Raw genomic sequence first — 14,989 nt, 5'->3', positions numbered from 1 at the left:
CAACAATATTATTACGTCGATATTCTTGTAAAATAAATCTATAACATATTAAAAAAATCACTAAAATCGGACAACAGGTTTAGGAAATATGAGACATTAAAAATGTCCCATTTTTAGGGTGGTGCGTTAATTTTGGAGCTTAGTGTATATAGGATCATAATTATAATATTCGACTCCAGCAATTAAATTGCTGGTAAATAACCTTTCTTTTTACTTTACTAATTAGACCAGCGTATTAAACATTTTTTTTTTCAAAATTTAAAGAATATGCAAAAAAAACGAAAAATTTATATTTTGTCGATAAAATATTAAATAAGCATCTCATCTTTATAATCTTTATAAGGTTGATCAATGTATGTATCGTAAATTGTTAATTAACAATTGAATTGTTGCTAAAATATTCATATTCGTATCAATGTAATCGTAAATTGTTAATTAACAATTGAATTTTTGCTAAAATATTCGTTTAATTTTCACCGGCTTCTGAAATTACAATCTATACCAAGAAAGCTTTTACGTCACTAAATTATTTAATTATAGATTAATAATTACCTACTTAAACTATATTTAAAAATTAGAGATTTTGTTGGGAAAACCCGCATTTTCCGAGGAAAATTTTCGTCGGAGCCAATCGGCAAAAACATACATCTATGCAGAATTTAATTGCGGTGAATTTTTGTTTGGGTGTTTTTGTTGTAAAGTTAAAATCTTCGGAGTTATAGAGCGATAATTGAAAAAAATACGATTTGTCGGCGCCATTTTGTTTATAAAAAAGTAGCACACTCTCTGCGGAGTATACCTATATTATTAATATATAGGATCTTATATATAATTCGATTCCAGCAATAAAATTGCTGGTAAATAACTTTTCCTTAGACTTATGCTCCTTCTCAAATAAGCCCGGAACAATAATAAAAAAATTAAAATATTTAAAAATTCCGATAAACATCGAATTTTTCTGCTTTCTTTGCTTATAACTTTAAAACAATTCACTTTCGAACAAAGTTGTACATAAATAAAATAAAGATAATTACATATTGTATGATATACGACTGGTTAAAAATGTCTCAAAGTATTACCCTTTCTGCAATATAGTAATAAATACACAATAAGGGGGCAAAATACGCCTGTTGTTATTCAATATTTTTTAACCACTTTGGTGGCACCTAGAAACTTCGTTATTCGCTTAAAAAATTCTTATAACATACATAAACCGTCCACCAAATTTCATTAAAATCGACCTTATCGATTTTGCATAATAATTTTTCAATATAAATTTTTTTAAAAAAGTTCAAATTTTTAAAAAACTTTCTGAACAAAAAGTATGCAATTTTAAAAGTATGTTTTTTTACATATTATGTAAAAAACATACTTTTAAAATAGACTACATTTTGTTCAGAAACTTTTAAAATTTTTCTAAATATTATAAACAGGCGCTTTACCTATCTAATACACCTTACAGAATTAAAATCGGATTATTAAAGCATCCTCAGTAATGTTTTAAAGTTATAGACAATTTTTTGGCTTATAGAAGAAATTAGTGTTTTCGGCAGCAGGGAATGCAACGGCCTCCTTTATTTAGATGGACTTACCCAAGTTTTTTTTTAGTGTATTTTGACCTGTAGCACACGAATTTTTTGGGTAACAGTTGATCCGGCGGATGTCGATAAGATTGTTATAAGCAAAGAACTTGAGGAATTACATAACATTGATTTTTCGCAAAATAAAATATTTTTTTGGATTTCTTGGTTACTTTTAAGCAAAAAAGGTTCTTACAAGTTTTTTCGTAGGATGCATAATTTTCGAGATAAACGCGGTTGAACTTTCAAAAAATCTAAAAATTCCAATTTTTGAACCCGAATAACTTTTTATTAAAAAATAAAATAGCAATTCTGCTGACAGCATTTGAAAGTTTAATTCAAGTTATACTAGTTTTGATTATTTGCATTACTAAAAATTATATTTTTTTATTATTAAACAAAGCTATTTTTTATAAGCTAAAAAATTGTTTATCATTTTGAAGCATTGTTGAAGCCCCTTAAATAAACATATTTTAATTCTGTAAAGTGTATTAAATAGGTAGAGCGTCTCTTTAGGTAATGTAAAAAAATTAGCCAACTTCTATATGGTCTACTTTTTGTTCAGAAAGATTTTATAAAATTTGAACTTTTTTAAAAATATTTAGATTGCAAATTTATTATGCAAAATCTATAACGTTGATTTTAATGAAATTTGGTAGACGGTTTAAGTATGTTATAAGAATTTTATAAGCGAAACACTAAGGTTCTAAGTGCCTCCAAAATGGTTCAAAAACATTGAAGAACAACAGGTGAATTTTGCCCCCTTATTTTGTATTTATTGCTATATTGCAGAAAGGGTAATACTTTAACTTTCGGATGACCAGGGGGGGGTAAATTTGGACCCCAGCGTATGTTTTTCTTTAATAAATTCAAAAGTATTTTCAATTTTTAACTCATTATTTTTTATTTGACTTTAATATCATTCTAAATATCCTCATATTTTGAAATACACAGAATTCCCTATATTTTGCGAATAAAAAATATATTCTGACGTTGATGTTTAGTAAAATACCGTCTATTATGTGGAATTCCAAGTAGTTTTACACTGCGCGTTATCAAAATATATTTTTAGTCTCTGGTGCCTGTTATGTACGAATCATGACATTCCTGTCTGCTACAGTTAGTCATTATTTTTATTTTCTGGCGTATATTATTATTAATCCGGTCAACTTAGACATCAAAATAGTTGGCAAATAACAAAAATTGCCGGAGAGCCAAATTTTGGTGGAGAGCTAGAGTTTACCATAACAAATAAAGTTTTAAAAGTCCCCATCGATCCCATGTATACAACAAAAGTTTTGCGGGGTAAAAAGTCAAAATTTTAGATTTTTTGGATTTTTCTCGAAAACGGTAAGTTTTATCAAAAAATACATCACACCAAAGTTATAGATCTTAACATTCTCTACAAAAATAATCCTTACAATTTTTTTCCTAAGAGTTACCATTCCTGACATATCGCGATTTTAAAAGTTACTTTATACATTATATATGCACATATAAGCCACGTATATACATAATGTGGCGCTTAAGACAAGTATAAATGCCTGTTTTTTGTGTCTCTTTTATATAATATATTATACTATTCTGAAAATATTTCTTCAAAAGATAATCAGACCCAAACTGAATTTCCTCTATCCACGTGGCCTTAGAAAACATTTGGCTATACCTACCATTGTTTAAAAAAGAACAGATTGTCTATCGTAAACAATGGCTACAGTACTGTCCGTAGGTCTTGTTCATATTATCTGTTTCTTTTAGTGCTAACGGTTCAGTTGAAGTGAATATAAGTACTTATTACAAGCGTCTACCATTTAGCAGACATTACGGGTTTACAGTGACTGGTATTTGACGGCTACAGTGACTCGACAAAGAATATTAAAGCTGCAGAACAACGTCGTCGAACTACAAAAACATCATCGGGTTCCGAGATTATCTTTGATGAAAATATAACAGTTCCAGCGAATCAGCAACAATTTTTCGCTAACATTAATAATAAATCTCGTTTCATTTCCATGGCCAACTGACAAATTAACAGCTGTGAATATTGAAGTGAAACAAGCTAAAAATGACGCAGATGTCCTTATAATTGAGACAGCAATTGAAAAATTTAAGGCAACAAACACAACAGTTGTAGTTGGTGAAGATGTTGATTTGTTAGTAATGCTTACTACAAGGACTCCAGTAGATAAAGGTATTTATTTTCTGAAACCTGGAAGGGCTCAACAGCGAACAGAGATATATTCTTCGAAAAGTTTATCGGCTTATCCCAAATGCCAAAATATATTTTATTTTTATATGCGATAACCAGCTACGACACTACGTCAGCAATGTACAGAAGGGGCAAAACGCCAGTACTTAAATTATTCGAAAAAAAAAAGATTTGACTGACTGCTGTAAAGTTTTTACAGAATTTTTGATTCCACACCGCAAACAATAATTACGGAAGGAATTCGCTACCTTCTTGCGGTTTATGGAGCTCCAAAAAAATTAGTTGTCTTGGTAAATACCGATACTTAACTTTGGTAAAAATTACGCGAAACAAGAAACAAGTCCAACTATCATGTCTTCCTCCAACATCAGCATCTGCTTTTAAACATTTGTATAGAATATATCAAGTTCAAACATGGCTAGGCAATGAACTGAATCCAGAAGACTGGGGTTGAAAATTTATAGATAATACTCTAGAATCGATTAAAATCTTACTCTTACCTGCTCCAGAAAAACTCCGTAACACTTTTTTTTGCAATTGCAAAAAAGGTTGTAGTGCAAAATATGGATGTAAAAAAGTCGGGTTGCTGTGTTCTCTAGAGTGTACCAACTGCCAAGGTCAGTCGTCTTGCTCAAATGTTCAGTTTAGTACAACATAGAAAGACTCCTGTAATTTTAATGAAGAGACCAATGACTCAGTCATATTTGAACAATCTTTGAACATCCAACAAGAGGAAGAGGAAGAAGATGTAATCAAAGAAGACTTGACTGTTGAAGCAGGCTTTCAAGAATATGAATTTGGTTAAAATATCCAAAGAAATCAAAACTACTAGTTAACCTAACAAAATCAATAGCAATATCAATAATCAATATCAATCATAAGGTAATATCTAGAACTTGACCGGTATTGTTTCCTTAAATTATCCTAAAATTGTCAAAACAGTTGGTGGAGTAGGCCTACAGGAGAAACCACGGTAAAAAAAACGCGCCGAGTACACTACCTCACAGGTAGTGTGGAAACGTGTGCATAATTTATCAGGTATAATGTGACTTTTAGAATCGCGATATCTCAGGAATGGCAACTCTTAGGAAAAAAATAGTAAGGACTATTTTTGTAGAGAATTTTAATATCTACAACTTTGGTTTAAGGTTCTTTTTGATAAAACCTACTGTTTTCGAAAAAAATCCAAAAAATCTCAAATTTTGACCTTTGACACCGAATAACTTTTTTTGCACACATGGGATCGATGGGGACTTTTAAAACTTTATTTGTTATGGTATACCCTAGCTCTCCACCAAAATTTGGCTCTCCGGCAATTTTTGTTATTTCAAATGTCTATATAGATCGGGTTATATAGTTTCTTAGTATTTTGTGTACATAAATTATATAAGAAATGGCCGGCAAATATCTTACTGAGGCTGAGTTATAGGAAATTGTTACTGCTAGCGATTTTTATGATGATATAGAAGATGAAATAGTATCAGAAAACGAGGATATATTGTTAGATGAAGATTGAAATGCTGAAAATATTAATTCCAGGTCATTTTTGACCTGGGGTCATTTTTTACCCCCGTTGGTCATCCATGTAACAAAAAAAGGTTGGTCATCGGAAGGTTAATAAAATTATAAAAAGAAAAACATTGTTAGATTTTTTTCGACGCAAGAACTACATTGGCTAGACTAATATGTCGGTTAATAAGAATGACTTACCACTTCTCTTCTCTAATGCGTATTCTGCATTTGAGAGAACTAAAACAAAAAAAAAACAAAATATAAGATATTGCATTTATGTTGCATAAAAGAAATAAATAACATATTAAACATTTCTAGTTAATATTCACTATTATTGGCAAATATAGTATCTATTAGGAAAGCATCATAAACGATTTCATTTTAGGCCTGGATCCCGCGTACCAAAAAAAGTTGATTATTAGCACGCTGAAAGTTTGTCAATAGATTAACGGTGTCTAGTTGGACAACTGGATGACCAACGAGATACTCGGCATGATGGACCAACGAAGACAAGCCAAGAACAAAGACAATCACAATTACAAAATAATTAACAATGAAATCAGAAAAAATATAAGAGAGACAAAACAAACTTACTATGAGGAAAAATGTAAAGAGATAGAAGATCTTCAGAACAAATACGATCTATTCAACCTGCATAAAAAGGTTAAAGAAATGGCAGGGCTGCAAAAAAGAAACCACAACACAACTCTTTTAGACAAAAATGAAAACATTATTATAACGACTGACGAAAAGCTAAAACGATGGAAAGAATATATGGAAGAGCTTTTCGACGACGAAAGAGAAAACCTACAAAACATATCTTTCGAAAACAGGGAAAAAAGTGTAGAAATTACAAAGGAAGAAATATTGTATGCACTAAAAAACAACAGTAACGGAAAAAGCCCAGGGCCAGATCAACTGCCTATTGATATTCTTAAAATAATAGAAAATGAGTACATAGATGTCCTCTTAAAGCTATTTGTAAAAGAATTCATCTGTACTCAGTAGATATATCTTAAAAACACCCTGTAATTATCTACGATAATTACTTTCAGTTATTTATGTCATCATAACAATATTACAACCTTCATTCGAATATATAAATATTGTTATCCTAGATCACGATTCACTAATAATTGCAGAGTCAATTATAAACACTTTTCATGGTCGATGCTGAATAGGCATTTCTAAATATATAAACAGCAAAACTATAACAAGGGAATTCTTATTATTATATGAGACATTCGTCATTATATTTTTTGATCAGACGTAATATTTCCACATTAAAGATAGTGTCTCTTTCTACACGAGACGTTCTTTGGGTGCGGTGCTACCAGCTTATGCTCATGCGAGTGTAAATAAAACAACTCAACAAGTAAAAGCGTATCAATTATTCCACCCCTCGGATAAGGGATAACCACCCTCACCGGGAGAAGATAGCCTTAATGCCAGGGCTGTCATATGGCGATCCAAGACCAGGCGAGAACTCAGAACTAGCAGTCTAGAACGAGAAATGAGAAAACACGTCAATGTTCAGGCACCTAGACCACCTTAGACAACAGTGTGGTATGTAAAATGGATGGAGACATCAGGCCGACGCGGAGCTGAAAGTGGAATAGTATGGAGATGGAACATCGTGGGACAATGGACAATGGACAATGCTATGGAACATGCAGCGAGGACTTGTGATACGAACAAAGACGTGTAAAAGCGGTAAGTCCATATTAGCTATTTTTATGGTATTTCCTGATTAATATAAAGTATAAAGTATAAACATTATGTGCTACCTTAATTACATTAATATATGTTTCAAGTTTACCTATTTTTACTTAATTATTCTATTCTATTACCAATATTTATCAATATACAAAGATTTTTTTTTACCCTCATATTAAGTTATTATAGGACGCAATGATACAATTTTATATGATTTTTTACATATTTATCAACGTATACTTTATCCTTGCTGACTTTTATTCATTTATTATTTGACTACTGATTTTTAGTACATTTTTGCAAATTTTTATGATTTTAATATTTGCTATCGTAAATATACCTATCAAAATAAATATACGATATATAACAAATATACGCTATATGCATAATACATTTAAATTATTATTCTAACTACTTATTTACAAGGGTTAATATAACGTTATTTATTTTTGAATTTTTTATTACCACTGCAATTTTTACATATTTTTACCATATATTGACGTATTATTTTATCACCATATTTTTTACTATATATCTATATACTACATATCTATATACACCGTAAGACTATCGAATTTATATTTTCGCTAGGAAGTGCAGGAGCTGAAAAAAAATTATGTATAAATGAGTAGCAACAAAGTTACTTGGGAAGATTTTGTCAAAATAGTTGAGGAAATTGCACAAGAAATAGACAGGCAAAGCAGAAGAGTCTTAAAGAAAAAAGTTCCGAAATCTAAGGACATAAAGGAAGAAGTGACGACACAGCTAATTAAAGCTTATAACAAGTTCACGCAATTGACTAGGAAAAACTGGGAAGCACTTTCGGACAAACAAAGGGAATCGTGCAACAAATATTTTGGAAAAATCAGAGACAAAGTTATACGATCATTTCAAGCAATAAATGTGAGAACAGTGGTTCCAAGTTCAATACATCAACCAATCGACAAGGAAGTTGAAGAGGAACAAAGCGATGAGGAAATAGAAGAAGGAAAAAGCGACGAAGAAGGAGAAGAAGAAATAATTAACGACGGAATAAAAGAGGAAAAAGGTGACATAAAACAAGATATAACAATATTAAACATGGCTTTGACAATCAATGAATTTTTGAATATCGCAAGCAAGATATTGCCCAACGAGTTCGATGGAAGCGCAGGGAAATTACAACCATTTTTAGACGCATTAGAACTACTTGGAAAATTGGCAGAAGGTCATGAAGACACAGCTGTAACGCTAATAAAAACGCGACTCACCAATAAGGCTAGGAACCTAATAACCACAGAAGATACGATTCCACGGATAGCTGAAGCACTAAAGAAAGAATTAAAAGGTGATAATCCGAAGACTTTAATAGCCAAATTAGCCAAAAAAAGGCAAGGGCATAGAGATGCAGCAGTGTACGCATCTGAAGTGGAAGAGTTAGCAGAACAATTAAAAGTAGCATACATAGCGGAAGGAATGCCACTTGACTTAGCAAAGAAATATACGACAGAAGCAGTAGTAACAAAAATGAAACGAAACGCTAATGCAGAGAAAGCTAAGTTAATACTGGAAGCAGGTAACTTTACATCACCGCAGGAAGTAGTATCTAAATTTTTGTCGATCCATACGACTGAAGAAAATGCACAAGGAAGAGTCTTAAATTATAGGACAAACTACGAGAATAGGAGAGGACAGCAGCAATACAGAAGAGGATACCATAACAAATATGACAGAGGAAGAAGAAATAACTTCGGACAACGGAACGAAGGAGAAGCAACGGACAATCAACGAAATTATTCGAACAGAGGATACAGACAATTTAACAATCAAACATACAGAGGAAACCAGAGAGGCGGACGTAACAGGAACATAAGGTTACTAGAAATAGAGGACAGTCAAGAAGAGCAAGAAAACCAGCAGTTGGGGTTTTGAATGAACAAGAAGTGGGAAGCACACAGGCAGAAATAAAATATAACATTTACAACTTCGACCTAAACCTAACGAACTTGTACGAATGAAAACAGGAATTCTTGAAAACACAAGCACTTTTATCATAGACACAGGAGCTGACATTTCAATACTAAAATGTTCACAAGATTTTATGAAGGAACAGGTGAAACCAAACACAAAGGCGAAAATAAAAGGAGTCACTAAAGGAGAGTTGCAAACCATGGGAGAAGTTGAGACAACACTCGAAGTAAAAGGAACTCGATTCGAACACATCTTTCAATTGGTAGAACCTAACTTTCCAATTCCAAGAGACGGAATCATTGGGAGAGACTTTATTTCTAACTTTCAATGTATACTAGATTACGCAAACCTTAAAATGCACATTAAAGAGGACAACGATTGTTACATTAGTACGAAAATTCTGGATAATATAGACAATGACACCATAATAATACCGCCTAGATGTGAAATTTACAGAATCGTAAAAATTTTTCAAACGTTAAAGAAAGACAGGTTAGTGGAACAGCAAGAAATACAACCAGGAATATTCATAGCAAGAGCAATTATTTCAAGGAATAATCCATACATCAAAATTTTGAACACAACGTACGAAACAGTAAATGTAGACGCAAGCACAATCAGGACGTTGGATATTAAACTATTCAATATATATATAGGCTAGTCAACGACAGCAAGGACAGAAAAAAAGAATTACGAGAATCACTGAAATTAGACATACCAGAATACATACGAGACAACTTAGTATCGTTATGCGAGGAATATTCAGACATATTCGCCCTAAGGCATGATATGTTAACCTGTAACAATTTCTACGAACAAAAACTAAGAGTTAAAGACCAAACTCCGGTATATATCAAGAATTATAGGACACCTCATGCGCAAACAGAGGAATTAAATCGACAAGTACAAAACCTAAGAGACCAAGGAATCATAGGACCATCTACATCCGAGTACAACAGCCCAGTAGTACTGGTACCGAAAAAAGCTATAGATGGAGGAAAAGCATGGAGATTATGCATAGATTTTAGACAACTGAACAAGAAGATAGTTACAGACAAATTTCCATTACCAAGAATAGATTCGATATTAGATCAACTAGGAAGAGCAAAATGGTTTTCAGTTATAGACTTAATGTCAGGCTTTCACCAGATACCATTAGAAAAATCATCGAGAAAATACACATCGTTCAGCACAGAAAATGGAGCATTTCAATTTACCAGATTACCTTTTGGATTAAATGTAAGCCCAAATAGCTTTTCAAGAATGATGTCAATAGCATTTTCAGGATTAACACCAGACATGATCTTTCTCAAGAGGGAGTATCACCAGACAAAGCGAAGTATGCAGCAATTGAACAATATCCGACACCTAAGACAGCGGAAGAAACAAAGAGATTTGTAGCATTTTGCAACTATTACAGACGTTTTATTAAAAATTTTGCGGAAATATGCAGACCACTCAACAAATTATCGAGGAAAGGAGTAGAATTTTCGTGGACCGAGGAGTGTGAAAAAGCATTCAAAAAGCTTAAAGCATCTCTGACGAAACCACCAATTTTAAAATATCCTGATTTCAACAAACAGTTTATCTTAACAACAGACGCATCCAATGAGAGTTGTTCAGCAACCCTAAGTCAAGATTACAACAGAATTGACCTACCTATAGCATATGCATCAAGAAGTTTTAGTAAAGGAGAATGTAATAAACCTATAATCGTTAAGGAATTACTAGCGATTCATTGGGGAATTAATTATTTTAAATGTTATCTATATGGAGCACCAACATTCAAAGTAAAAACAGACCATAAACCTTTGACACACCTATTTGCAATGAAAGAACCAACCTCAAAACTCACGAGGATCAGATTAGACCTAGAAGAATATGACTTCGAAATAGAGTATATAACAGGGAAAAGTAACTACGCAGACAGCCTTTCAAGAATAACATTGCATCAACTAAAAAACCTATACATAGACAACGCCCATATACTAGCTATAACAAGAGCTCAAGCAAAAGAAAAGGAGAAAGAAGCAAGAAAAACAAAGGCTGAAAGTGAACTCGCACTACAGCCAGAAGCCACCAAACAGACAGTAAGGAAGGTACTAAATAATTTAGAGGCGCATAGACTACCAATTTTGTCCTCTGGAGCAGAACTAATCTCACCAAGACTGAGCATTAGGGCCAAAAACAAAATAAAATGCAGCAAAAGCATAGCCACAGGATTGAATCGTTTCGATTTAAACCAAGCGTTGGTACAGCTTGATAAGCTGGCGGTAGAGAATGCAGTACGTAAAGTAAAAATATACGCAAATGATATTATTTTTAAAATGTGCACAATTGATGAATTTATTAAAGAAGGAAATAAAAAATTGAAGAATATAGAAATATACATATGTGAAGTACCAGAAACAATAAAAGATGACAAAGAAAAACACAGATTAATAGGAGAATACCATAATCACCCGATGTTCGGAGGACACGTAGGGAATAACAGACTAATTAAGAAGCTAAAGGCAAGATTCCGATGGAAAAATTTGGAAAAAGACGTAAGAAAATACGTAAAACAATGCCACAAATGTCAAATTAACAAACCGAAAAGAACACATGTCGAAGAGTTCGTGATATCGGACACATCTTCCAAACCATGGGACATAGTATACATAGATACAATAGGTCCATTCACGAGAAGTAATGAAGGTAATAAATACTGTATCACAATTTTGTGTGAACTGACAAAATACGCGGTCAGCATACCAGTGTGCAATAAAGAAGCAGAGACAATAGCAAGAGGAATCTTTGATCATTTCATACCAACATACGGACTCATGAAGCAAATAAGAACAGACCAAGGCACAGAGTATAAGAACGAAATAATGCAGGAATTAACAAAGCTATTAAAAATAGAACACAACTTTTCAACGGCATACCACCCACAGTCCATTGGAAGTCGCGAAAAACTACACAGAACGTTGAACGAGTACGTAAGAGCATTCATAGACGAAGACAGAGAAAATTGGGATGTGTGTTGCAGAATGTTCTGAGAGAGCCAGAACCTTCTTATTAAAACACAAAAAAGAGCGGCAAGAAAAGAATAAGCTCAAAGCAACACCACAACACTTTAAAATAGGAGACCTAGTCCTTGTAAAAAGGGAAGAGAATGGTAAGTTTGATAGTCTTTATGTAGGTCCTTTCACGATAACAGAAGTAAATAACGTTAATTGTAAAATCAGAATAGAAAACAATAAAATCAAGGAAATACATAAGAATAGATTATATGCTTACAATCCGAAAACACAGTGAGTGACAAGTGTTACGAAACAATGTTGTTAAACGAACATTTTATATTATTTATGTATTTGCGTAGGCTTAGGAAATTTGTATATAAAATAAATTTTTTGTATTGATTACAACACAGTATGGGTTGGTAGCACGACTTGCAAATTTCCCTCCCCGTAGTCGGAAAATTCCTAAAAAGGGAAGGTGTACAAGAATTCATCTGTACTCAGTAGATATATCTTAAAAACACCCTGTAATTATCTACGATAATTACTTTCAGTTATTTATGTCATCATAACAATATTACAACCTTCATTCGATTATATAAATATTGTTATCCTAGATCACGATTCACTAATAATTGCAGAGTCAATTATAAACACTTTTCATGGTCGATGCTGAATAGGCATTTCTAAATATATAAACAGCAAAACTATAACAAGGGAATTCTTATTATTATATGAGACATTCGTCATTATATTTTTTGATCAGACGTAATATTTCCACATTAAAGATAGTGTCTCTTTCTACACGAGACGTTCTTTGGGTGCGGTGCTACCAGCTTATGCTCATGCGAGTGTAAATAAAACAACTCAACAAGTAAAAGCGTATCAATTATTCCACCCCTCGGATAAGGGATAACCACCCTCACCGGGAGAAGATAGTCTTAATGCCAGGGCTGTCATATATTTAATGAAATTTATCAGTCGGGTAACATACCCAATGAATGGTTGACCTCAACATTTATTTGTCTCCCAAAAAAGAAAAATGCTAGGGAATGCACCGACCACCGTACCATAAGCCTGATGTCTCACGCACTTAAAATGTTTTTAAAGATCATTCATAAACGCATTTACCAAACACTTAATATGGATATTGAAGAAACCTAATTTGGATTCCGTAGAGGCGTAGGTACCCGTGAAGCTCTCTTTGCATTCAACGTACTAATCGAGAGATGCTTGGACGTGAACCAGGATATGTACGTCTGTTTCATAGATTACAACAAGGCTTTTGATAAAGTACGCCACAAACAACTAATGGACGTCCTCAAAGCAAAACAAATACAATACAATGACCTTCGAATCATAACAAATCTATGTTATAAACAGCAAGCACACATACGCATTAAACATCAGAAGAGTTCGAAATTAAAAGAGGAGTGCGACAGGGGTGTGTATTGTCACCACTACTATTCAATGCATACTCTGAAGAAATTATGAAAAGAGCTCTTGAGGGAGAAACAGCAGGACTAAAGGTAAATGGAACGCCAATTAACAACATTAGATATGCGGACGATACTATCATAATAGCAGACAACCTTAAAGACCTCCAAAAGCTAATGAACAGGATAGTTTAGTATGGAGAAGAATATGGATTATCAATAAACATCAAGAAAACCAAATTCATGAGGATATCAAAAACCCAAAATAATGATGAAAGCCTGACAATTAAAGGTAAAACTTTAGAACAAGTAGAAAACTATAACTATCTTGGCACAATAATTAATCACACAAACGATTACTCCAAAGAAATCAAAGTTCGAATAGAGAAAGCAAGAACAAACTTCAATAAAATGAGAAAGGTACTTTGTGCAAGAGAACTGAAATTAGACTTGAGAGTTAGGCTGGCAAGGTGTTACATTTTTTCGACTCTGCTTTACGGGATAGAAGCATGGACTTTTAACGCATCGACTACTAAAAAGTTGGAAGCATTTGAACTGTGGGTGTATAGAAGAATCCTGAAGATATCGTGGACCGAGCATACAACAAACAACGAAGTCATGAGAAGAGTCAACAAAAGACTGGAAATATTGGAAACCATCAAGACACGAAAGCTGCAGTACCTGGGGCATGTTATGCATAATGAGAGATACAACATACTTCAGTTGATTATACAGGGGAAACTCCAGGGCAAGAGAAGTGTAGGAAGGAGACGAATTTCGTGGTTGCGTAACTTGAGGGAATGGTACGGATGCACATCAACCGAACTGTTTAGAGCAGCAGCATCTAAGATCAGAATAGCCATGATGATTGCCAACCTCCGTCGCGGAGATGGCACGTGAAGAAGAAGAAGAAGTCGGACAAACTTTGATGTATGGGAACACTTTAACAGGGAAAGTTTTAATTATGGAACCTCTTATCCTGACCAGTTTAGGATTGTGAAAACTAGCAGGTTGCTTTTAAGTCTATTTGATAGCAAACTTTATAAAATTATAATATATGAAAAATTTTTGTTCGACAAATATGTAGGGCATTTCAATAAGTTTGACGCGTAGAACATGACATTATAGCAGATAAATCGTAGTGTAATTTTTGCATGAGAGCTTAGTGAAAGGGTAACAAGTCAATTGGAAGTTCTGTCCGACAAAATACATGGGGCGTTTTCGTAATCTGACGTTCGAAACCTGTAACGTGTTCCACATTTAAAACTTTAACTGTTTCAGGGTTCCCGTACATCAAAGTTTGTCCGACTAGACACAGTTAAGCTATTAACAAATTTTGAGCTTGATATTAATAATTTTTTTAAGGATCCAGGCCTATCAGCAAAACTATGTAAAATACTACGTGTAATCTATCTATATACTCCTTCTCAGCATGTCCTGTTTACACATCCGTTAATTTTTATCTCAGCCGTGTCCTAACTGTTAAATTTTTATGTGCGTATTGAACTAATGATTCATCGCAAATTTAACTGCTCCACAATTGAAAATTTCTTTATCGTTCGTTTACACTCAAACCGTTCGCGA

The 14,989-nt window shown here is 33.2% G+C and overlaps 1 protein-coding gene across 1 annotated transcript in view; it reads right to left on the bottom strand.

Moving 5' to 3' along the window:
* LOC126885075 (uncharacterized) overlaps window positions 1-14,989 on the bottom strand; it is a 102,770-nt gene that overhangs the window by 70,320 nt on the left and 17,461 nt on the right. Inside the window, exon 2 of the mRNA XM_050651503.1 lies at window positions 5,500-5,538. Within this exon, the coding sequence (XP_050507460.1) occupies window positions 5,500-5,538 (39 nt within the window). The remainder of the gene's footprint in view (window positions 1-5,499; window positions 5,539-14,989) is intronic.

The sequence above is a fragment of the Diabrotica virgifera genome, chromosome 5, assembly GCF_917563875.1.
Source record: "Diabrotica virgifera virgifera chromosome 5, PGI_DIABVI_V3a".
Classification (NCBI taxonomy): domain Eukaryota; kingdom Metazoa; phylum Arthropoda; class Insecta; order Coleoptera; family Chrysomelidae; genus Diabrotica; species Diabrotica virgifera.
This window is presented reverse-complemented; position numbering and strand designations above follow the sequence as displayed.